General features: G+C 38.9%; 2 protein-coding genes and 1 long non-coding RNA gene across 6 annotated transcripts; all 3 read left to right on the top strand.

Moving 5' to 3' along the window:
• Window positions 1-2,960: 2,960 nt before the first annotated feature.
• LOC147318483 (myelin-associated glycoprotein-like) lies at window positions 2,961-7,136 on the top strand. Of its 3 annotated transcripts, none has more exons than XM_086310450.1 (8): window positions 2,961-3,437; window positions 3,630-3,989; window positions 4,669-4,947; window positions 5,829-6,098; window positions 6,176-6,266; window positions 6,493-6,582; window positions 6,689-6,752; window positions 6,842-7,136. In XM_086310450.1, exons 1-8 carry the CDS (start codon window positions 3,386-3,388, stop codon window positions 6,875-6,877), a joined length of 1,242 nt encoding a protein of 413 aa, XP_086166576.1. In that variant the 5' UTR covers window positions 2,961-3,385; the 3' UTR covers window positions 6,878-7,136. The 3 variants fall into 3 exon arrangements, with proteins under 3 accessions (XP_086166576.1, XP_086166575.1, XP_086166573.1); XM_086310449.1 differs by having other exon boundaries at window positions 2,963-3,437; window positions 6,490-6,582; XM_086310447.1 differs by lacking the exon at window positions 2,961-3,437 and having other exon boundaries at window positions 3,533-3,989; window positions 5,838-6,098; window positions 6,490-6,582.
• A 1,004-nt stretch (window positions 7,137-8,140) lies between these two features.
• LOC147318482 (sialic acid-binding Ig-like lectin 14) lies at window positions 8,141-17,988 on the top strand. 2 transcript variants are annotated; one of them, XM_086310446.1, is made up of 9 exons: window positions 8,141-8,636; window positions 8,833-9,195; window positions 9,811-10,101; window positions 13,840-14,088; window positions 14,588-14,848; window positions 14,953-15,043; window positions 17,394-17,483; window positions 17,589-17,652; window positions 17,745-17,988. In XM_086310446.1, the coding sequence occupies exons 1-9, from the start codon at window positions 8,591-8,593 to the stop codon at window positions 17,778-17,780; spliced, it is 1,491 nt and encodes a 496-aa protein (XP_086166572.1). In that variant the 5' UTR covers window positions 8,141-8,590; the 3' UTR covers window positions 17,781-17,988. The 2 variants fall into 2 exon arrangements, with proteins under 2 accessions (XP_086166572.1, XP_086166571.1); XM_086310445.1 differs by having other exon boundaries at window positions 8,142-8,636; window positions 17,391-17,483.
• A 5,565-nt stretch (window positions 17,989-23,553) lies between these two features.
• LOC147318481 (uncharacterized) lies at window positions 23,554-24,099 on the top strand. The gene is made up of 2 exons (XR_015131380.1): window positions 23,554-23,837; window positions 23,923-24,099. It is a non-coding gene; the product is annotated as an uncharacterized LOC147318481 (long non-coding RNA).
• Window positions 24,100-24,356: the final 257 nt, after the last annotated feature.

Genomic DNA, 24,356 nt, shown 5'->3' with positions numbered 1-24,356 from the left:
TTTTCCTCAGGCAAAAAAAATAAAATAAAATAAAGGAATAAAAGAATGAAATAAAATAAGTTAAAACACTGACACTGACAGACAGAGACAACCTGCTGGTCGCCGCAAGAGCAGCGCCCTTCTTCAGGGCGCAATAGGGTCCTGACGTGTCAGAGATGAATAAACACTCTTGTGAGTCAGGGCAAATTCATCTGTCAAGACTGCAGCGTTTGCAAGAGACTCAACTTTTTGTTCATTTAAATAAATCACCACATGCTCCGGCAAACATTTAGTAAAATCCTCCAAAAGCACTAGTTCCCTCAGCTGTGCAAAATCTTTGACTTTGCTAGCCTGACACTCTTTATCAAAAAGCACCCTTTCTCACACATAAACTACACACACTTGGTTGTCCCTTTCCCCATAGTTTCGGAATTTCTGTCTGTATGCTTCAGGCACCAATTGACAAGCACACAATACTGTAGCCCTAACCACATCATGGTCTAAGCTTTGGTCCACTGAGAGGCTAGCACACTCCTCCTGAGCTTTACTCACAAGCCTACACTGCAGCAGCAAGGCCCAAACTTCCTTTTGCCATTTCAAAGCTTTAGCAAACACAGCAAAGTATGAATCCACCTCAGTTTCTCTAAAGGGTAGTAACAATTTAATGCGCAAATCAAAGCAATTATGGGGAGATAGGGGGAGCTTGCAGTTTGAGCGGTGACTGGATGGAGCTACTATGGTGGCGTTGCAGCTCTAAAGCTTTCACCCATAGATGCATTCCTTCCACCTCCAGCTCCCATCCACTTCCATAATGCAGAGCATTAGCTGGAGCTCCTCAGCTGACGTCCCCATCATAGAACTGGGAGGAGCTAAAGGAGAAGTGTTTACAGGAGGACCCGTGGAAGGAGCTAGAGGCTCCACATCAGCTTTGCCTGCCCCATTTGCAACTGCCACATCTGCCAGCAGAACCCTCTCAACCAGTTACAAGCTGCCGCAGCTGTTCTTTCCTCACAGCCAATGGTGTTTGCACATTAGAAAGGTTTTCAATGAGCCTCAAATCTATCTTTCAACACTTATTTAACTGCTATGTTGGATTCCTGGCAAACTTATCTAAATGAAACCCCATTGTGGCTAACCACACAATTCAAACAACCTTCACGTGGAACTTACACAAGCACAAACAACACAGAGAATGAACAATGTCACCCTTGGGTGTGAGGACCACAAACATACAGCATCATGACCTGGGTCATAACAGAGAATCAAGTGCACATCTGTCCATACTGGCCTGTGGTGAGTGTAATAGTTTTTACTGCTAAAAACAGCAAATCCCCAAATATAAGTCAGCAAAGGCAAACATTAGCATATCATCTTTATCTATCCACAGTCTATTTATTCATCTATTTATTCTAGCAAAGCTTATGGTAATTAGCTAAAGCACCAAGCTTGAGGTGGGATGCTGCACTGTGGTTAACGTGTTGCATTGCAAAACAGAGCTGTGAAGTGATGCATGACTGTCAAGTGTAACCCTTCTGATGAATGTTAAAAATAAACCCATTTGTATTATGGTAAATATTCTACATATAGCACTGGTGGTTATAGGCTGGTTTTCTTTTAATGTAACATGACAATTCCAGTAACCAGAGAAATATTTAAACTAGGTCAGGGGTGTCGAACTCCAGGCCTCGAGGGCCGGTGTCCTGCAGGTTTTAGATCTGACCCTGGTCATTACACCTGAGTTCATTACCAGGCCTCTGGAGAACTGCAAGACATGTTGAGGAGGTAATTTAGCCGTTTAAATCAGCTGTGTTGGATCAAGGACACATCTAAAACCTGCGGGACACCGGCCCTCGAGGCCTGGAGTTCGACACCTGTGAACTAGGTTGACCTTTCTTGCAAAACACAAAAGGAATGACTTTATACAAGGGACACATAGAGGTCAGCTTGCAGTAAAGACAATAACTCAGTATGGTAGAAACTACAAAAAAGAGTCAATTTAATGGAAAACAAATAAGATTTATTTTAAAAACGGAAAGAAAGAAATTGACCAAAAAGTGAAAATCTAAATATATTAATACATAATATAATGAGAAACTAAATAAAGAAGCAAAAGGCAACAAGAAAGGCATGTAATGATCAAGTTGTGATGTCAGTCTCAAAGAAACAGTGAAACTGATTATAGGGAGGGGTGGCCACCTGCTGCGTCAGGTTGGGCTGACAGGAGGAAGACAGGATAAAAGATATGCTGTGGAACAGATCCATATATCAATAACAAGTATGATTCAAAACATTATGAGTGAGAAAGGTGACTGATGAAGAAATCCTCAATGGATAATGGGAATCCCTAGAAGCCTAAAACTACTGCAGCATAACTACGGGGGAATTCAGGGTCACCTGGTCCAGCCCTAACTATATGCTTTAGCAAAAAGCAAAGTTTTAAGCCTAATCTTGAAAGTAGAGATAGTGTCTGTCTCCCGAATCCAAACTGGAAGCTGGTTCCGCAGAAGAGGGGCCTGAAAACTGAAGGCTCTGCCTCCCATTCTACTTTACTACTAGGAACAACAAGTAGGCCTGCAGTGTGAGAGTGAAGTGTTCTAATGGGGTGATATGGTACTATAACGCTATTAGGTTATCATAGAAAAAAATGAAATTATGATTAACATGACTATTTTCTCAACCTTACAGCATATGAGGGAAAGAAGTGACAGTTTGTGTTTGATAAAGTGGCTTCAGAGGGCTATCTAAGAGCTTGCAAAGAAAAGAGACTGGACTAAATTTCTTAAAGATGTTTCACCTTTCATCCGAGAAGCATCACGGCTAGCTGGGCAAGCTGTATGAGTTTTAATAAAGGACCCAAGTTGAAGGCAGCTTCTGATGCGAGTGAACTTTATTAATATGGTAGGTGAAACAAACAGGAACGTAGCAGGTATGAAATAAAACCTAAGGATAACCTAAACTGGGGAAAACTAACCAAAAACAGCCTTGAAACCTGAAATGGAGGTGCAGGGAAACTACACAGGATGACACAGGGAAATAACACAGACGAACCAGCAACAAGCAGGAGAAAACACAGGGCTCATAAACACAAAGGGGCAATCAGGGAATGAGAAACAGGAGGGAGACACAGCTGGGATTAATAGGACATAATGAGACAAGGGGAAGAAAAACTAGACGCACTAAGATAGCAAATGGCCTCAGAACTAGAAGACCTTAATCGGAATAAAATCGAAAACATGGATAATAACAATGAAAAAAAACCACTGAGTCCTCAGACTCAGGGCTATGGCATGCATTTCAATTCAGTGGATCTTAAAAATAGAATTGAAACGTCGCAATCACCTCGCACATGAAGTGTGACGACAAACAAAACTTGTCTGTATTTACTTGAGTGACAACAAGGTGAAAGATGGCATTGCGGTGGTCTTTGTGTTTGTTCTTCATGTGCATTTGCTTTAAAGGTATGGATAGTTCATATATTTAGCTGTAATTTTTAATTCTCACTTCTTTTATAGGCCTTTGTGTTTTTGTACAGACAAATTATGACAAGTGTTAGATGATCTGGTCTGTATTATTCCATGCTGCTGTCCTTCTTTCATTCTTTGTCTTATTCCTGTGCTTTATTTCATTGCATTTTACTCTGCACTTTACAGTTACCCCAACAGAAGCTTCATCTTGGAGCGCCACTGTGCCATCCTCAGTGAAAGGTCTTCTTGGCGCATGTGTGGTGATCCCCTGCTCTTATAACTACCCAGATCCACAAATCAGTACCACAAGCTTTACAGGCATTTGGTATAATAAGAATAATCAAGTCATCTGTCATTCGGATAAGTCTCAAACTTCGGGTCAGTTTCGGAATAGGACAAAGCTGCTGGGAGACCTCAGCAAGAAGAACTGTTCTCTGATGATTGATGATCTTCAACAAAGTGATGTGGGGCCTTTATATTTCCGGATTGAAATTAAAGGTTATGACCAGTACTCCTACAAAAATAACAAAGTCTCTGTTTCAGTCAGTAAGTAAAATAAATATGGTTACCAGTAAAGTCTTGTGTTCTAGCTCTAATAGTTCTCTTTTTATTTCCAGTATTTTTACCATCATGTTGGACGTTTGACATTCAGCATTCCTGAGCATTTTAGTTTTAGTGAAACAGGCCTGATCTAAGTCTTTTATACTCATTTGAATATAAATATGAAGTAAATATTGTAGGGTCAGGTTGCAGTGCTCTGGAACATTTTACATTAATTTTTGCAGACTTGCATTAGTTGTTGAACTACTCATTCAAACCTTAGATGTAAAAATGTATTTGTGCAACTCATCAAATTATGATAATCAATCAAAATCAATGGCAATAGAAGTTATCATTATACTCCAACCATGTTATCAACTATCAATTCGCTTTGTTCTTTATAAATTGTTTATTGTAAAACTGCTCATCTTCTTCTTCTTTGTCAGTCAGATATTGAAAGTAATTATCACCTAGTTTATTTCTTATTTCATTCATCTTTAAGCTTGAAATCACACTCAAAACCCTTTACTGTGAACAGTTTATTAACTTGACCAAAATTTAAAGTTGCATAAAACATAAAATCAGCAGCTGTACTGTTTAAGTACATTTGTATTTCCATTACAGTATAAACTTACTGCCATGATGGAGTTCTGGTTTATGACCACAGTCTTTTTTGTTAACACAGGTCAACCTGTTTTCTCTGTGCAAGAGGTAAAGGAGGGTGAGAATGTGTCTGCATCCTGCTCTGTGTTTCACTCCTGCCCCACATATCCACCTTCTTTCATCTGGAGTCACTCTGGAGAGCAGCATGATCAAACACAGCAGCTTCATGAAGGCCAGTGGAATTCAACATCTACTCTGACCTTTCGCCCAAACCACTCTGATCACAACAAGCCTTTAAAATGCAACATAACATACCATCGAGGGCTGCACCTGGAAACATCTAAGATACTTCAAGTAAGATGTAAGTATACTGCAGATTTACATGGGTATTAACCGCTGTAGCTAGTATCAAGCCTTTTTAAACTAAAATCTCCAAAAGTTGATTCTGCTCATCGGGACGCAATGCCCCAATCTTATAAGATTTCCCAATCTTACCTGCAGTCAGCTGAGACTGAAGAAGTCACTTGAATGAGTGACGAAACGTTTCTCCCACAAAACGCTACGTCCAGATGAACAGAATCAACTTTTGGAGATTCACTTACCTTGATGATTGAGCATGCATCAAGACATTTAAACGAAAACGTTATTTACAATCAAATTTTTAAAAAAAAGAAAAAAACATTAAAAATCTGGATTAAAACATGATAAAATAGAACAAAATAGGGGAAGGGAGCACAAATAAAGAAAGTTACAATTTGTTGTATGGTCACAGTAGACACAGTTGCCTCTCACCATGACTGAGTATGACAGCCCTCACACTACTCACCTGAAAACTTTATTCATGCTGCCAGTAAATGAAGTTCACTGGAGTTTTTTTGGGTTTTTTTGTATTGAAAGGGAAAATTGTGAAACATTGCCTTCTTACATACTATATTTCTTAATTATTAATTATTAATTAAAGTTGTCGGTTTTACAGGGGTTTTTTGGGTTGTTTTTTTTTTATATATATATGTATATACACACACACACTAAAAAACTGTATGCCTGAAGTGCTTCAGTGATGCTAACCCTGTCAGCAGCTATGAGTGGCACAGTTAAACTGTCAGCTGTCACCAGACATGCCCTGTGCAGCTCATGTTATGTGTTACATTACGCGAGAGTAAATCCAAAAAGAAAATAGATTTTTTTATTTCATTCAAACATATATAATATATGCATGGCTATGTCTTAATATATGTCTAGTTCTCACAGATGGCCCTGACATCAAGCCTTCCTCAAAGTGCTCCTCCGAGGACGGCGTGGTAAAGTGTGAGTGCATCGTAGAGTCTGAGCCTCCCAGCATGGTCTATTTTATTCTTGGTGACAGAGTCATGCAAAGCAGCAAAGCAGAGAAAAATGGCTCTGTTACTATTGAGACTCTGCAGACAGACTTTGGGTCTTTCAGGTTTGTGCACTGCCTGGCAAACAACATGCTGGGATATGACAACATCTTGCTCTCTTTACCTGTTAATGGTAAGAAAGACTTAGGATGAATTGATCTCTCTATTTTTACATGACAAAAATACTTAACATGGTTTCTTTGTCAACAGACAACATGCAGAATATTCTTATCTCAACCGGAGCAGGTGTGATTTTGCTGATTATTTTGATAGGAAGTGGAGTGGGAGTTGTTAAAAAATGGTAAGTTGTCATGAACATAATCATTGCAGATAAACAAGTATGTCATGCATGCAGGAGAATCTGTGAATATTGCAACATGTATCAAATAATAGTCACAATCATGATTACAACTATATGAGCACCAGAACAATTTTTTTAGGTCCTGACAGCCTGTCTTTAATTTCAGAGGCTGTGAAAAGTGTCAGTTTCCTTTCTCATTTAATCAAAAACACTTTACTGCCAGTAGGGGGAGATCAAGAGACACAACAACCACTAACCTGAGCACCATGATGTCAGACAGACCTGTGGAGCTCCCTCATAGTGCCCCACCGAAAAGGTTTTAATTCTTCACTTCTGTTTGCAAACAAACAAAAAAAATTGTAATCATAAATATAAGTTTAAAGATGTGTCACTTGTTTTAATAATAGCTTTTCTTTCTGCAGGAAAATGAGCCGTAAGGATATCCCTTCCCCTGACATGTACACCAATTATCCTGTCTATGGCAACGTATGGATAAGTAATGTTTTCTTCATTAGTTCATTCATATTTTGCATGCATTAAAAAGGGGAGTGAATTAATTTTGTTTCTCTGTGCAGACTGACTGGGATGAGTCAATATATGCCAATGTGTAGCATGTGGAAGACCAGCTGGAGTCCATGTTTATGTCCTCTGATATACGAGTTAAGAATGAGTCAAGGTTTTTTTTTCCAATCTCATTCAGTTTTCAATGTTTATCACTTATATCTGTCATATATAATTCACATTTTATTTGCAGAATACAATAAGTAAATATTAATGTCTAAAACTGTGATGATCTTGTGATTCCTGTCATAAACTGCAAAAAACTGGAACAAGGTTACTTCATCAGAATTCATGTTTTTGTATTTTTTTTTATTTTTTAATACCTGTGAACAGTTCCTCTATCCAATCTTTAAATGACACAATGCTGCCACCTGGAGCTTGTTTCTCTTTCTCCCTCATTTGCGCGCGCGCGTGTACACACACACACACACACACACACACACCGCGTTGTCAACACCATTTAGTTACCTTCACCAGTTTTCCTTCTTCACAGCGCCACAAGTCCGAAACATTTGGTGTGGATTGGCTCTGCTTCCCATAGCAAGTACACAAACACATCAACCAGTGTAGCCAAATAAAAGATGAACTCGTGTTTACCTGCACACGTGTGTACCCATATAAACACTTTTTTTACAAGAAAGCACAGAGTAAAGGTAGTGTACTTTTGCACGTTAGCTAAAATGTTATATTCACCGGTTGTTGCCCACATTACTTTAGAAAAGCCACAAAATGAAGAGTGAGGTCTTGCTGCACTGTCATGTGACATCGCATTTGACTAAAACAGAGCTGGACAGTGAAACAGTGCTGTCAAATTAAAAATAATCCATTACTATTTTGGTAGTCATTCTATATACCAAAGAAGCCGGGTCCCTGTTAATTTAATGAGAAATATAATAGAGCTGAAATCCAAACAAATTGCAAATTTCTTCCTTTAGATACACAAAAATATTTTTTTTCATAGATAGAATCATGGGTGCAGAGTTGTTTCATAGGGGTGGCCATAGCGAGGCCACTAAAAATATTGGAGTGGCGCACCATAAACAGAATTTCAGTTTTATTATGCTCTTGTCAAATATAGGTCACTTAAAATATGTCGAGAAAGAAAAGAATTATAAGTTTATAAGTTGATTTCACTAAAAATAGATACATATAAAAACAAAATAAAAATTCCTTTACAATAATTTGTTTAAAGGAGGAATAAATATCAAGTTAATGTTTCGATGAACTTCGAGGGTGTCTTCCTCTCTCGTGCTCACATATGTGGCGACCAGCGATTTTTTTTTTTTTTTTTTTTTTTTTTTTTTTTTTTTTTTTTTTTTTCTTCAGGGGCCGGGGTCAGTGTAAGAAATGCAAAGGCTAAAATGCATATCTACAATAACTCATACTCTTAAACATGTAGAGCCATCAAAATGGACTTTCTGCTGTGCGTGTGTCTGTGTGCACGTGAGAGGGTAACCACATTTCACTCTGAACATGTCAAACTGATGTGTAAATAAGGAGGCAAAACCAGCAGGAAACCACACGCTGTGATCAAGCACAAACCATTTACAAAACCTAACAAAGAAAAAAATAGATATGATGAAGTTAATTTTCTTCTCTATTTTGCAGAACATGCAGAAAAAAGTAAGATGAGTGTGATAAAGTGGTTGCAAAATGTGTGAAAAGTAAAGAGGCAACTTCATGTCACATGTTTCTGAAGGAAATTTAAAAAAACACAGACATCCTTGTCACCGTATTTGTTGGCGTGACAGTGAGAAGAAAAGATGGTCTTACAATGGTCTTTGTTCTTCATGTACATTTGCATTAAAGGTATGGATAGTATAGACCTTTAAAGTATAGCTGAAAAATTTAATTCTCACATTTTCATACATCTTTGTGTAACACATAATGTCGGTATTACATGATCTTTTCTTTATTTTCACACACATTTACATTGTCCTTCTTATGTTGGTAGTCTTATTTATTTGTTTTGTTTCATCATAATTTACTCTCAAATTTATTACAGTTACTCCAACAGAAGCTTCATCTTGGACCGCTGCTGTGCCATCCTCAGTGAAAGGTCTCCTTGGCTCATGTGTGGTGATCCCCTGCTCTTATAACTACCCAGAACCACAAAAAAGCCCCCAGACCTTCACGGGGATTTGGTATAATAATGATAATCAAGTCATCTGTCATTCTGATGCATCTCAAACTCCAGCTCAGTTTTGGAATAGGACAAAGCTGCTGGGAGACCTCAGCAAGAAGAATTGTTCTCTGATGATTGATAAACTTACAAGAAGAGATGAAGGGACCTTTCATTTCAGGATTATAATGGAAGCTTATACCGTATTTTCCTACTCAAAGAACAAAATCTCTGTTTCAGTGATCGGTAAGTTAACTGAATGAATGCTATACAGTTACACTCAAATTATCCACTCATGTGGAAAGTGTTATGGTACTGGTTCGTTATTTCTATGTTTCCGGACTAAATAGTGTTATTGGAATATTCCTCGTTGATTCCTAATTAGTGTCAGCTGTATTTCCACCTGCTACCCATCCTCTCGTTACCCTGTTGTGTATATTTATGTCCTCAGTTTCCCATTTCCCACTGTTGTATGCATCTCTCTGTGTTTTAGAGTTCTGTGTTTTGTTCCTTAGCTTAGTGTTAGAATTTTTGAGTTTTTTTTCCGTACAGCAATAAAGCTGCTTCTTTAGTTTACTATTTGGTCTTTCATTGCTGGGTCCTGGCTTACCTGCCACACAGCATAAAGTCAAATCATAGTAAAGTGAAGTCCACATTATCATATTGTTAGATTTTTATAAGAATGGTGTTTTGCTTTGTTTTTTCTCTTATTCCCTTCTCCTCACCTTAATCTGTTTCCTATATTAGTTCTACGCATTATGGTATTTGGAAATTCAACAATTGGATTAGTCTTTGGATTTGCAAAAAAAATCACAGTTAGTTTGGGTCTTAAAATCATCTTGATCTTTCTTGTTAACACAGATGAACCAAATCCCACTGATTTCTCTGTGCAAGAGGAGGTAAAGGAGGGTCAAACTGTGTCTGCATCCTGCTCTGTGTTTCACTCCTGCCCCACATATCCACCTTCTTTCCACTGGAGTCACTCTGGAGAGCAGCATGATCAAACACAGAAGCTTCAAAATGGCCAGTGGAATGCAACATCTACTTTGACCTTTCGCTCAAACCACTCTGATCACAACAAACCTTTACAATGCAGTGTTACATACCACGGTGGAAAGCAGCGGGTAACATCCAAGACCCTTAAAGTAAAATGTAAGTGTGCACTGACAAATACATGTAGATGAAAGAAAATCTTATAAATATTGTAAAAATGATCACTTTTAAAAAATCTAGAATACAATGGTCTTTATAGTTATAAAGAGAAGACTATAGAAATCGTAAAACCCACGAGTGAAATTGCAACAAACCAGGCTAAGAAAGCACAAACCAACATAATGAAAATTAAGGGTGTTCCGACACTAGGCATGGTTGCTTTGTTACATGTGTTTGCAGTTGTTAGAATTAGAAAGAAATTAGGGAAAAGAAACATAAATATTGAGAATTACATTCAAAACAAAAACTAAGCAGAACAAGTTAAAACTTTTACAGTTTAATTTGTTACTCATATTTTATTTTTTATTTTTTTATTTTATTTTATTTTTTTACACAGAATGTGAAACTGTTTATCTTTAAATATATATTTATTACAAGCTGGCATAGAACAAAGTGCCAATTGATTTGTGTATGTCAATTACTTCATATGACTAACAGTAAAAAAAAGCAGAGAGTGCTCATTTTTAGGAGAAAAATGTTGTACAGTGGGATGCAAAAGTTTGGGCAACCTTGTTAGTAGTCATTTTCCTGTATAAATCGTTGGTTGTTACAATAAAAAAAAATGTCAGTTAAATGTATCATATAGGAGACACACACAGTGGTACTTGAGAAGTGAAATGAAGTTTATTGGATTTACAGAAAGTGTGCAGTAATTGTTTAAACAAAATCAGGAAGGTGCATAAATTTGGGCACCACAAAAAAAAAAGAAATGAAATCAATATTTAGTAGATCCGCCTTTTGCAGAAATTACAGCCTCTAAACGCTTCCTGTAGGATCCAACAAGAGTCTGGATTGTGTTTGAAGGTATTTTGGACCACTCCTCTTTACAAAACGTCTCTAGTTCATTCATGTTTGATGGCTTCCGAGCATGGACAGCTCTCTCTAACTCACACCACAGATTTTCAATAATATACAGGTCTGGGGACTGAGATGAACGTTCCAGAACGTTGTACTTGTTCCTCTGCATGAATGTCTTAGTGGATTTTGAGCAGTGTTTCGGGTTGTTGTCTTGTTGAAAGATCCAGCCCCGGCGCAGCTTCAGTTTTGTCACTGATTCCTGGACATTGGTCTCCAGAATCTGCTGATACTGAGTGGAATCCATGTGTCCCTCAACTTTGACAAGATTCCCAGTCCCTGCACTGGCCACACAGCCCCACAGCATGATGGAACCACCACCATATTTTACTGTAGGTAGAAGGTGTTTTTCTTGGAATGCTGTTTTCTTTTTCCTCCATGCATAACGCCCCTTGGTATGCCCAAATAACTACATTTTAGTTTCTTCAGTCCACAGCACCTTATTCCAGAATGAATAATGAAGTCCGAATGTGCTTTAGCATACCTCAAGCGGCTCTGTTTGTGCTGTGGGCAGGGAAAAGGCTTCCTCTGCATCACTCTCGCATACAGCATCTTCTTGTGTAAAGTGTGGCAAATGGTTGAACGATGCACAGTGACTCCATCTGCTGCATGATGATGTTGTAGGTCTTTGGTGCTGGTCTTTGGGTTGACTCTGACTGTTCTCACCATTCGTCGTTTCTGTCTTTCTGAGATTTTTCTTGGTCTGCCACTTCGAGCCTTAACTTGAACTGAGCCTGTGGTCTTCCATTTTCTCAATATGTTCCTAACTGTGGAAACAGACAGCTTAAATCTCTGAGACAGCTTTCTGTATCCTTCCCCTAAACCATGATGGTGAACAATCTTTGTCTTCAGATCATTTGAGAGTTGTTTTGAGACCCCATGTTGCTACTCTTCAATGAAAATTGAAAGAGGAGGGAAGCTTACAATTGACCCCCTTAAATACTCTTTCTCATTAATGGATTCACCTGTGTATGTAGGGTCGGGGGTCACTGAGCTTACCAAGCCAATTTGAGTTCCAATAATTAGTTCTAAAGGTTTTGGAATCAATAACATGACAACAGTGCCCACATTTATGCAACTGCCTGATTTTGTTTAAACAATTATTGCACAATTTCTGTAAATCCAATAAACTTCATTTCACTTCTGAAATATCACTGTGTGTGTCTCCTATATGATATATTTAACTGACATTTTTTTTTATTGTAACAACCAACGATTAATACAGGGAAATATTGACTATTAACAAGGTTGCACAAACTTTTGCATGCCACTGTATGTGCAATCATGTTAAAGAACACTTACACAAAACTCCAAAGTAATTTGAAAACTAAGCAAAACCCAGTAGCATGTACCTTTGGCTACAATGACTTGTAAAGTAAGTAGCCGTTTCTCACATCATTTTGAAATCTTTCACATCTTTAGAAGGTTGCTTCATTTCATTGAGGTTTGTGGACACTTCTTTATGCACAGCTCTCTTTTAAATTGTCACCACACAATTTAAATCTGAGATCTAAATTTTGACGAGGCAACTGCAAAACCTTGATTCTTTTCTTTGTCAGTCATTCTTTGGTAGGTAATCTCCTTGGGATTATTAACTAGTTAAGACCAAGCTGCAAACAAGCTGTAGCCTCATGTTTGACTCTAGAATACTTTGATATACTGAGGAGTTCATGGTTGAGTGAATGACTGCAGTCATGCTGCCCAGATTTTTGGTAGGTTTTTTGATTTATTCATTTTTTTTTTTAACACTGCATTTTTATTACTAGTTTGTTTTTTTTAGCATTGTAGTTTGACTTTGGGGTGAATTTGTTGGGACATCAACTCCTGGAAAGACTGCAAACTTTCTTGAATGTTTCCTACAGTGAGAATAAGCTTTCACACTGCAGAATGAGAAACTTATTTGGAAATGGCCTTATGATCCATTTCAGAATGATGGGCAAAAACAACCACTTATCTAATTTAGCTGCTAATGTATTTCTTCCTTTGTGTTGTGGTTAACACAGCGGTCCCCAACCTTTTTTGCGCCACGGACCGGTTTATGCCTGACAATATTTTCATGGACCGGCCTTTAAGGTGTCGCGCATAAATACAACAAAATAAAACTAGTACCGGTACCGAAAAAAAGAAAATTTATTCATAACACACGTGAAAAGACCAAGGAAAACCGAGTAAACGATAAAAACGATAACAAAATAATACTGAAAACCGATAAAAACCCTGAAAACTATACATTTCACACCTGAGCCTCAACTCTCGCGGCCCGGTACCAAACAACTCACAGACCGGTACCGGTCCGAGGCCCAGGGGTTGGGGACCGCTGGGTTAACACACACCCAAAATGCTACAGACCTGCAAACTGCCAAAACCTCTGCTTGCTGACACGATAAGTCATCTTTCAGTTGCCTGATAATTGCACTGAATGAGCTTGTGCCAAAAAGAACTGTAAATTCTATGCCTTTCTATATGCATCCTTTTTAAAATGTTTTTATGAATTATTTATAAATTCGTTTTTCTCTCTTATTTATTTATTTTTTGTTTTGTTTGTTTGTTTAATGAACAGCGACGTCAGTCTAGTGGTATGACAATGACTCACTGACTGAAAGTCGATTTAGTCTTAACAACTACTGGATTGACTGCTTTGATATTTTGTCAGTATATTCATCATCTCCAAAATATTGGTGACTTTCATCGACTTCCTGAACTTTTTCATTTGGTGCCACCGTCATGTCAGAATGTTGAAATAAGCTCAACCTTGACCTGACAGTATGTAAAATAAGATAACATGCTGCACAGTAACATAATAGGATTAATATTTCTATGCAGATGCTCCAGTGAATGTGAAGGTTGAGTACCAGTCAGTGAATGAGGGAGAGACTGCACACCTGAAGTGCTCCAGTGATGCTAACCCTGTCAGCAGCTATGAGTGGCACAGTGAAACTGGTGCTCTGCTGAATAAGGGACAAACCTACACAATGTCAAATGTCTCCAGACATTCAATAGAGTCCGTGTACTGCACTGCTGTCAATGAGGAAGGACAAGACAGATCAAGCACCATGAAGCTCAATGTGTTATGTGAGTACAAAATGGAAGAAATATAACAACAAAATAGATTTTCATGTGAGTCAAAGATAAACTTTATTGACACCTATTAATCCTTAAATTCAGGTGTTTTCAGTCCCGTTGCCACTGGTGCATAAAATCAGTCACCCAGCCGTACAGTCTGCCTTTACAAGCATTTGTGAAAGAATGGGTCGTTCTCGAGAGATCGTTTAACTTGAGTGTGGTACTGTAATAGGATGTTACTGTTTTGAGAAGCCAGTTTTTGGAATATCTAGGAGGAAGAAATTTCAAAATTAACATAAAGTTACAAAGCAGTGTCACCAAGTACTGAGGCGCATAGTGTTATTGAGTCATCTGACTCAATAACTCCAAAGTTCAAAACTTCTGCTTACATCATGGCAACATGGCATAAATTTAGATTGCTGAGCAGCTACTTTTATCCATATAATGTATATAATAAATGCACAACTATCTTTTATCTCCTAATTATAGCTCTCTATTGTCCTTACAGATCCCCCTGATATTAGGACTTCCTCTAAGTGTTTCTCAGAGGATGATGTGGTAAAGTGTGAGTGCATCGTGGAGTCCAGGCCTCCCAGCATGGTCCATTTTGTTCTTGGTGACAGAGTCCTGCAAAGCACCAGCATAGAGACAGTTGGCTCTGTTACTACTGGAACTCTGCAGACATACTTTGGGTCCTTTAAGTTTGTTCACTGCCTGGCAAACAACACACTGGGAAATGCTAACCTCACATTCTTGTTACCTGCTACTGGTAAGAAAAAAATTTCAATCTCAAGAATCTCAAGCATTAATTATTATCACTTTATATTTACATGGCAAAACAAAAAATATTCAATATGCCTTCTTTTTGAACAGACAACATGCAGAATATTTTCATAGCCTCTGGAGCAGGTGTGATTTTTCTGATTATTCTGATAGCCACTGGAGTGGGAGTTGTTAGAAAATGGTGAGTTTTAGAAAATATTTGTATTTGTATTTGCAGTTCCCCCCTCCAGGGGCAAGGGTACCTAGACCCGGTTTGTAGAGTACGCTTGGGGAGTGTGATTGTGTGTACAGCGTCTCTTTATGTCTGTCTCCACGTTGATGTGTGGAGTAAGTGCATATGAGAGCATGAGGGTGGGAATGGATGTTTGTATCTGTGTGTGCCTGTATTTCTGTGTCTATATGTCAGGTTGGGTGTCAGGCGTCACCTCTCTGGGGACATCTCAGGCTCTCCAAGGTTTGGAGGCCTATCTCCCCCTACCACCACTTCCCCTGCCAGTGGCGGACTCCCTCAGACATCGGTGCGTTGGTGGTTCTTTGTGTGGATGGGCGTCCAGGTACACACCGGCTCACTCCTTGGCGGCCGCTTATCGGGGCCTGGAGCCTGGGGCTCGCTCGGGCCACTTCGGAGGTGGGGTGCCCCCGGCCTCTCAGGCACGGCTGGCTGCCGACGGAGCTCACGGGCGCGTCACTGCAACTCCCCCTGGCTTCTGTTCCGCGGCTGCTGAGTGAGCCCTCATCTGGGACTCTCCTCAGCTCTTTCTGGGACAGTGGCGCGGCTGCCCCTCTGTTGGTCTTCCTTGGTCTCTTGTGTTCTGGGGGCCTCTGGATGTCTGGAGTTTTGATCTCCTCCATACCTGCTTCATGCCCTGGAGGACGGGGCTGTGGCCCCCCCACACCCTCTAGCAGATTATTACATGAAGGAACCTTTTAAAAAACAAAAAACAAGCGCGTCCATGCTCACAGGTGTACACACGGGTGATCACACCCACAAACTACACCCTTTTTGGCTCCTACCTCAAAGCACACTGTGTTCTGTTGATCTTATGTGCTGCACAATAATGTTTAATATTTAGTATTTACTGTCATATTCCCATATATCATTGTGATGTTGTTTATTCTATTACTCTTGTTCTCTTCTGCTTGTTTTCTTTTTTCTTTCTCAGCAGGCGATCCAGGTGATTGATATATGCATTTTTTTTTCTCTGCCCGTTCTGTTGGTTTTTGTCTTTTGCCCTTCTCCCCCGTCCCTCTTCTCAGCTGTTTCTCTTTCCCTCTTTCTTTCTCCCCTTCTTTCCCCCAGTCAAGTCTGTCCCATATTCAGTAAGTGAAAATAAAAGAAACAATAAAAGGTGAATCAAATGGACCATTACGGCAAGGCTGGGATGGTCAATTTGGTAAAGTAAATCCGTTGGGCATCTTTGTTTGCCTTTAGACAATAATTCTGATGGCAAAAGAGCCAAACGGGACAGGCAAAAAAAAATAAAAAATATTTGTATTTCTGAAATGGTGGTTGGAAAAAAAATCTACACAATAACAGACATTTTTTTGAGGCTTTGATAGCCAGACCACCTAAACAAGGTATATTGCCTATGTCCTTTGTTATTCAGTTAATAGAAAAAGCAGCACATAACACAGGAGTTAAAAAAAAGTATTCAGAGTAAGAAGCAGAGCACCATGTCTCTTGGAAAGTACAGAGCTGATTAACTATGAAGTCAGAGCTACAAATAAAACACAGACACAATCCTGTAGCTTGAAAGAAGAAGTCACACACATTCATTTCTTACTTCTGCTTTGGTGAGTTATAACAGTCAATACTTTAGTGAAATCTATCTCAGATGTTATTTGCATCTTTTCTGAGTATCAGCACAGAGAGAAGCTGCTGCTGTGAGGATCAACTTTTCCTTTAGATGTGTGTTATGGTGTTGAATTCTTTGTTATTTTCATTTATAGAAAGACTGTTAAATGAGCAGCATAGCAACATTAACAACTAGTATCAAAGACAACTGTGGTATTTAAAAATGTTCCTTTAAAAACAGATTATCCTAAATCACAAACACACACCCCTCTTCCTCTCTCTTCATGTTTAGTTGGGGAAGAGAGAAAAAAAAACAGGCTAATTGTGTTCTTCTTCTTTTTAATAAAAACAAAATCCACTGATTCTATTCATTGTGCTTTTACTTCAGTAGCATTACTCATGAGAAGTATGTTGACAAAAATAAAAAATAAAAATGTTCAAAATATAATCTCTCTATAAATGAAACATGCACACATTGACTCCTGAAACTGCTGCTGCTGCTCTTTCAGTTCAGACCATCATAGGCTGCTATGTTCCATGAGATCATTGTAATGATGCTTATTTTTGTCACCCAACATGTACAAAAAAACTTATCTCAGAGCTTGCATCTGAAATTCATTTATTTTTGTTTGCCCATCCAAATATAGCAGCCAAATGTGGCTCTACTTAAGAGGTTACCAAAACTGACAGCTGTCTTTCTCATGTTCTTATTTATTTTATTGTTTTCTGCCAGCAGGGGGCGATCAGGGGAGACGCCAACATCAGACTTGGGCACCATGAAAGCAGAGAGACCTGTGGAGCTCCCTCGTTATGCCCCAACAAAAAGGTTTTGATTCTTCATCTTAAGTTTAAACAAACAATCTCACTCGTGATTAAATATGATTTAAGAAGATGTGTAACTTGATTTAATGTGTTTGCATTCTTTCTGCAGGAAAGAGGACAGGAAGGATATGTCTTGTTCTGACATTTATGCCAATGATCATCTCTATGGCAATGTAGGGACAAGTAATGATTTTTTTTTCAATAATTCATTCATAATGTGCATGCATAAACAAAGTGAGTGAATTAATCTTGTTTCTCTGTCTAGACTGACTGCGATGAGTCAATATACAACAATGTGTAGCGTGTGGAAGATCAGCTTCAGTCCATGTTGTTATATGAGTCAAGAAAAAAGAAAAACCTTAAACAATTTGAAATATTAATTGTTTATTTCTGTCATCTGTCATTTTCTTTCTAAAACACAATTAAGTAAATACTAATCTTTGTGCTTGTTGCTCTCAGAGGATTTCTTTACTGGTTATTAAATGATGTGCTTTGAATTATTACCAATAAAGTACTCTAATAATACCAAAGTTGTCTGGTTACTAAACATATTTAAGCTTTGATTTTTATTTAACTCATTATATAAATGAGTGTAATTTAAAAAAAAGGGGGGGGGGGCCTAACACATAGAGTCAGGCAACCATTCGTACTCACATTCACGGGTAATTTAGACCAACCCCACTAACTGCATGTCTTTGGACTGTGAGAGGAAGCCAAAGTACCCAGAGAGAACCCATGCAAACACAGGGAGAACATGCAACCTCCACATAGAAAGGCCCGGTCAGGTGGTGGAGACTCAGGACCTTCTTGCTGTGAGGCAACAGCGCCAGCCACTCCACCACAGTGCTGCCCTAAATAATTTCTTATGTAACAAAATATAAGAAATAGATCATTTTTAATAATAACTAATAATAATAATTCTGAGTTATTATTGCAGCATAGTGTCTGACAGTAATGTGCTATGAATTATTTACCCTTAAGATGAATTATTAAGTTAGCTAAGTCAATAACTATTTTGTTCATTATTTGAGTTCAATCATGTCTTTTATTATTTGTGTCATGGGTTATCAAAAACCAGTTAAGGTGGATAATGCTGGTCTGTCAGCACAGGTTCCGCTAAAGGATGTGGGGCCTTCATGCCACCGTTTTGGAGCCTGTTTCTAATAACTTAATCATAAATATGCCCAAGTGGAATAGAAAGGAAGAGATGCCAGTCCTGCTGGTATTACTTTTATGGCCTGCCTAGCTTTCTTTGTGTAACAGCCTGTCTTCTGGTATCTCCTCCTTCATTCTTGAGGCTGTCTTGGGAAAGGCAGCCGTGTATTCAGAGATTTGCCTGAACTATATCATTTGCCTGATTTATATTATTTGAGTGAGACCAGTGGAGAGTGTAGCAGTTTGGAGTCATGATGTTGATACATGACTTTGTATTTTCAGAACCGTGTGCCTAATTTCAATGTTTGTGTATAAAATGGGGCACATTTGATAATAGACTTGAAACATTTGGCTACTTTGAAGATAGCCTGATTGGAACTAAAAGTAATGGTTCCTGGGTCTCCTGGGTCTTGGACCCAGGATTTTGAGTTTCTTGTTAATTTGCTTTTGTTCTTGTTCTTTTTTGGTTTTGAAACACAATTTCTTTTTTTCTTTTCTTTTCACTTTTTTATTTTTTTTTATTTTTTTATTTTGTTCATGCAAATTTCAAAACAGCGAGTGAACCAAAAAACCAAAATGTTTAGTTTTTTTCCCTCAAAACCTTTCAGACTTTGAAAACTGTTCTGCAAAAGTGCAGGCCTAATATAAATTGTTGTGCGATATGGGGTCATGCTTGAAGTCGCCCCACCCATGTATAAAAGTTGATCTGAAGGCTGAAACAGAACCATTCTCATTTATTATTTTTCCATATATCCTAATGGTAGATTAAGATCTTTAATCTTAGTCAAAAACCACAAGAAAAATCAAAAATATAAGCCTGATCAATATTTTTACTGAGAAATGTGGTTGGAGTAGTGAACATGTCTGGTCTAATGTCTGGATTTTGTGTGTAGACACGATCCAGCTTTTATATTCACACCTGGGACTGAGAAGAGGCTGTGTCACAAATTCATTCATGCCCATCATTATAGATGATTTTGAATGAGAGAAATAGCATTAAGTGTTGTAATGCTCAAACAAAGAATCAAATTTTGCTGATAGTTAATTATGCTTCTACTGATCAGAATATAACTAAGTAAATATGAATCTGTTTAACCTGACCAGTAGATTCAGGCAGTCCTTCTCAAATAGTGGGGCGCGCCACCTGTGACCCCGCGGAACATGCTTCTTTTCCCCTAGAATAAACTGTAATTGCAGGTCTACTACAGTAGGTGGCAGGGTTTTTGGCACCAAGCATGCACGAACACACACACAGAGCAGGAGATATGAAGTGTCGTAAACAAACCTGCAAGAAAAATGGAAAAAATATTTAACGGTGACGAAAAGAAAGGTGGAGAGAGACGGAGATAATGAGCCAAACGAAAGTCTCCTGAAAGCTAAGACGGGAAATATGACGAAGCGTATGTACTGTGTGTGGCACTCTGATCTCTGAATGTCTACTTTAAAAATGTCTATGATTTAATAAACGTATTGAGTAAAGTCTGATAGACAAACAGTTTTAAAGACAAAATGTTACTACAACTGGTTTAAAAGGGAGTACAATAAATAACAAATGGTAAAATAAATATTCTTGTGAAAATGTGCTAAGGACAAATCTAAGTAAAGTAACATAAAATGAAGACATGAAATAACCTTTGAGATGAGCAGTTAAGAAGATTGGATCTCAGAAGTCCACCATTGGAAATTTCAGCAGAGACACAAGAGATATACAGTAGATACATAGTTATACATACATATTCATCTACATATCTATATATCTATCGGGAGGATGGTCACAACCAATCACATGCTTAGTGAATATTTCAGGCAGCAGAAACCAAAGAAAGAGGAGCAAGAGGAGGAACCACTATGGAAGGACAGGCCCTTGCATGGTATGTACTACAGACAGATATAAGAATTGGCTGACATCCAGAAGTCCTGCCGGTTCCTGGACTGAAAGACAGCACAGACATACCAGTCATGGCAGCACAGGAACAATCTCTAAGCACAAGAAATAGAGGAGTTGGGGTCTACCACACCAGGTGCAGGCTGTGTAAAGATGCCCCTGAGACAATCCAGCACATAACAGCAGTGTGCAAGATGCTGGCAGCGAGTCATACATGGAACGCCATAAACAAGTGGCCAGCATAGTATACAGACACATCTGTGCTGAGTATGACCTGGAAGTCCCTAAGGCAAAACAAGAAAAGCCCCCTAGGGTGGTTGAAAATGAACGAGCTAATATCCTGTGGCCAGATACAAACAGACCAACTGGTGTTGGCTAACCAACCGGACATAGTGGTGGTGGACAAGCAGAGGAAGATGGCTGCAGTGACAGATGTGGCTACAATTAGCCGTAGCACCATATTAACACATATTCACAATATCACTTGGAAAGGAAAGTCAGGATGTGGTGAGGGGAAAAAGGTCTGGAAAGGGCTGACAAGGTATAGCTAAATGTTAATGCAGAAGTTTGTGACTGAGGCAAAAAGCTGCAACTGGCTGACCCACACTAAAGGTCAGGTGCACTGAAAAAGAACAAGAGATTTGATTTTGATTCACTGATATTTTAACTTTCAAGAACAATAGATATTGAGCCTGAACACAAATTTTTGTCACTTTAATTATCTGACAAAAAGTCAAGGGATGGCTCAATAAGTAGAGAGACATTTAGGAGGCACATGTGAACCAGGACAGAGCTCATACACGAACTGTTTCTCTCACTTTAAACACTGGAGAGGAACTGAAACTGTGAGCTGTGTCACTTTTTTCTATTCTGAAATGAATGTGCAAATTTCTTTCGCAGTTGTGTATGGTCTAGTGAATAACACATAATTTTAATTGGTTTAACATCGTCTTGGTAATTTAAAACTCAGACAAAAGGAGAAATGGGACTACAAGACGTGTGAGGGTTTTTTACGCATCCACAGCAGCTACTTCTGCTGTTTAAGAAACAAATGAGCTGAAGACAAATTTAGTACTCAAATAAAAGTAAACAACGAACAGGGCTTAAACAAGAATCTAAACATTTTAACAGAACAGTTAAAAGTGCCATTGACTTGAAGCTGAATTCCAATCAGCTCTACAGAAACGTTTTACTCAGATTCCTGTAGTTTATAATTACATGGCAAAACAAAAAATATTCAATATGCCTTCTTTTTGAACAGACAACATGCAGAATATTTTCATAGCCTCTGGAGCAGGTGTGATTTTTCTGATTATTCTGATAGCCACTGGAGTGGGAGTTGTTAGAAAATGGTGAGTTTTAGAAAATATTTGTATTTCTGAAATGGTGGTTGGAAAAAAATCTACACAATAACAGACATTTTTTTGAGGCTTTGACAGCCAGACCACCTAAACAAGGTATATTGCCTATGTCCTTTGTTATTCAGTTAATAGAAAAAGCAGCACATAACACAGGAGTTAAAAAAGTATTCAGAGTAAGAAGCAGAGCACCATGTCTCTTGGAAAGTACAGAGCTGATTAACTATGAAGTCAGAGCTACAAATAAAACACAGACACAATCCTGTAGCTTGAAAGAAGAAGTCACACACATTCATTTCTTACTTCTACTTTGGTGAGTTATAACAGTCAATACTTTAGTGAAATCTATCTCAGATGTTATTTGCATCTTTTCTGAGTATCAGCACAGAGAGAAGCTGCTGCTGTGAGGATCAACTTTTCCTTTAGATGTGTGTTATGGTGTTGAATTCTTTGTTATTTTCATTTATAGAAAGACTGTTAAATGAGCAGCATAGCAACATTAACAACTAGTATCAAAGACAACTGTGGTATTTAAAAATGTTCCTTTAAAAACAGATTATCCTAAATCACAAACACACACCCCTCTTCCTCTCTCTTCATGTTTAGTTGGGGAAGAGAGAAAAAAAACAGGCTAATTGTGTTCTTCTTCTTTTTAATAAAAACAAAATCCACTGATTCTATTCATTGTGCTTTTACTTCAGTAGCATTACTCATGAGAGGTATGTTGACAAAAATAAAAAATAAAAATGTTCAAAATATAATCTCTCTATAAATGAAACATGCACACATTGACTCCTGAAACTGCTGCTGCTGCTCTTTCAGTTCAGACCATCATAGGCTGCTATGTTCCATGAGATCATTGTAATGATGCTTATTTTTGTCACCCAACATGTACAAAAAAACTTATCTCAGAGCTTGCATCTGAAATTCATTTATTTTTGTTTGCCCATCCAAATATAGCAGCCAAATGTGGCTCTACTTAAGAGGTTACCAAAACTGACAGCTGTCTTTCTCATGTTCTTATTTATTTTATTGTTTTCTGCCAGCAGGGGGCGATCAGGGGAGACGCCAACATCAGACTTGGGCACCATGAAAGCAGAGAGACCTGTGGAGCTCCCTCGTTATGCCCCAACAAAAAGGTTTTGATTCTTCATCTTAAGTTTAAACAAACAATTTCACTCGTGATTAAATACTGTCTGTACAAAACTCGTGAGCTGTGTCACTTTTTCCTATTCTGAAATGAATGTGCAAATTTCTTTTGCAGTTGTGTATGGTCTAGTGAATAACACATAAATGTAATTGGTTTAACATCGTCTTGGTAATTTAAAACTCAGACAAAAGGAGAAATGGGACTACAAGACGTGTGAGGGTTTTTTACGCATCCACAGCAGCTACTTCTGCTGTTTAAGAAACAAATGAGCTGAAGACAAATTTAGTACTCAAATAAAAGTAAACAACGAACAGGGCTTAAACAAGAATCTAAACATTTTAACAGAACAGTTGAAAGTACCATTGACTTGAAGCTGAATTCCAATCAGCTCTACAGAAAGGTTTTACTCAGATTCCTGTAGTTAAGGACCTCCTCCAGGGTTCTTGTCTGCACTTTACCTGTCACGGACCCGGCTCTGGAGGACTCGGGGGTCCGTGACCAGTTTTGACTGTTGTTATTGTTGTTAGTATTATTATTATTTGGTGATGTGTGTTTTCTCCACAATGCTGTGTTAGTCTGTGTCCCACTCGTATGTATAGGCAGGGTGTGGGTGTATACGTGTGTATGTCTGCGGGTGTGGCTGGAGGATGGAGCACAGCCACCTGCAGGCCTGATGGGTGTGGCCCTGCGAAGGACTGGCCACACCTGAAGTTCCTGCCACACCTGTTGGTGATCAGGGCTCGTCGGGGGAGCTACTTAGGAGAGTGTTGGAGCTCCCACCGGCGCGGGATCATTGAGTTATCGTACCAAGTTAGTGTGTCAGCATATGTCTGTGTTGTTCGTATATGCCCGCCGAGGGTTAGTGTTGACGGCTGCCTCTATGGTTTCCCTGCAGGAGGAAGAGTGGTCCAGAAAGGCAGCACGCACGGGGTGTGCGGAAACACAACAGCGGGGAGCACGAGCACGAGCACAGACGTCGGAGGGAAGCACGCACACGGGGTTCAAGGGAGCAACGGGGAGTTATTGTGTTTACAGTTTTTCACTGTGAATAAAGAGCACTGTTTGCATCGCAGAGTCTGCGTTTTGGGTCCTCCTTTCCCCACATCCCCACGGTCTGCCAGCCAGACCGTGACAGAATGATCCCGCCAACCACCATGGACCCAGCAAACTCAGGAGTTGCCACGGAGGAGAGATCGCTCACGCAGCTATGGGATTACTGCCGGAGCGTAATCCAGGCTGTAGACCCACACAAGAGACATACAGGTAGTGTTCTTTGACAATTATCTCTCATCCACTACCTTCACCATGAACTTTTTGGACATTAACAAC

The sequence above is a fragment of the Aulonocara sp. 'chitande type north' Nkhata Bay genome, linkage group LG11 (genome assembly GCF_057382095.1).
Source record: "Aulonocara sp. 'chitande type north' Nkhata Bay isolate Kocher_YH1m ecotype deep benthic linkage group LG11, A_spYH_male_GT1.1, whole genome shotgun sequence".
Classification (NCBI taxonomy): Eukaryota; Metazoa; Chordata; class Actinopteri; order Cichliformes; family Cichlidae; genus Aulonocara; species Aulonocara sp. 'chitande type north' Nkhata Bay.
The sequence above is the reverse complement of the archived record's forward strand: the minus strand, read 5'-3'. Positions and strand labels throughout refer to the sequence as shown.

Excerpts from the sequence above, each read along its gene's own strand:
- LOC147318483 (XM_086310447.1), top strand. The coding sequence starts at position 3,533 with ATGATCTGGTCTGTATTATTCCATGCTGCTGTCCTTCTTTCATTCTTT. Across the intron at positions 4,948-5,837 it reads TAAGATACTTCAAGTAAGAT|ATGGCCCTGACATCAAGCCT; the intron begins GTAAGTATACTG and ends TAGTTCTCACAG. Across the intron at positions 6,583-6,688 it reads CATAGTGCCCCACCGAAAAG|GAAAATGAGCCGTAAGGATA; the intron begins GTTTTAATTCTT and ends TTCTTTCTGCAG.
- LOC147318482 (XM_086310445.1), top strand. The coding sequence starts at position 8,591 with ATGGTCTTACAATGGTCTTTGTTCTTCATGTACATTTGCATTAAAG. Across the intron at positions 9,196-9,810 it reads AATCTCTGTTTCAGTGATCG|ATGAACCAAATCCCACTGAT; the intron begins GTAAGTTAACTG and ends TTGTTAACACAG. Across the intron at positions 14,849-14,952 it reads ATTCTTGTTACCTGCTACTG|ACAACATGCAGAATATTTTC; the intron begins GTAAGAAAAAAA and ends CTTTTTGAACAG.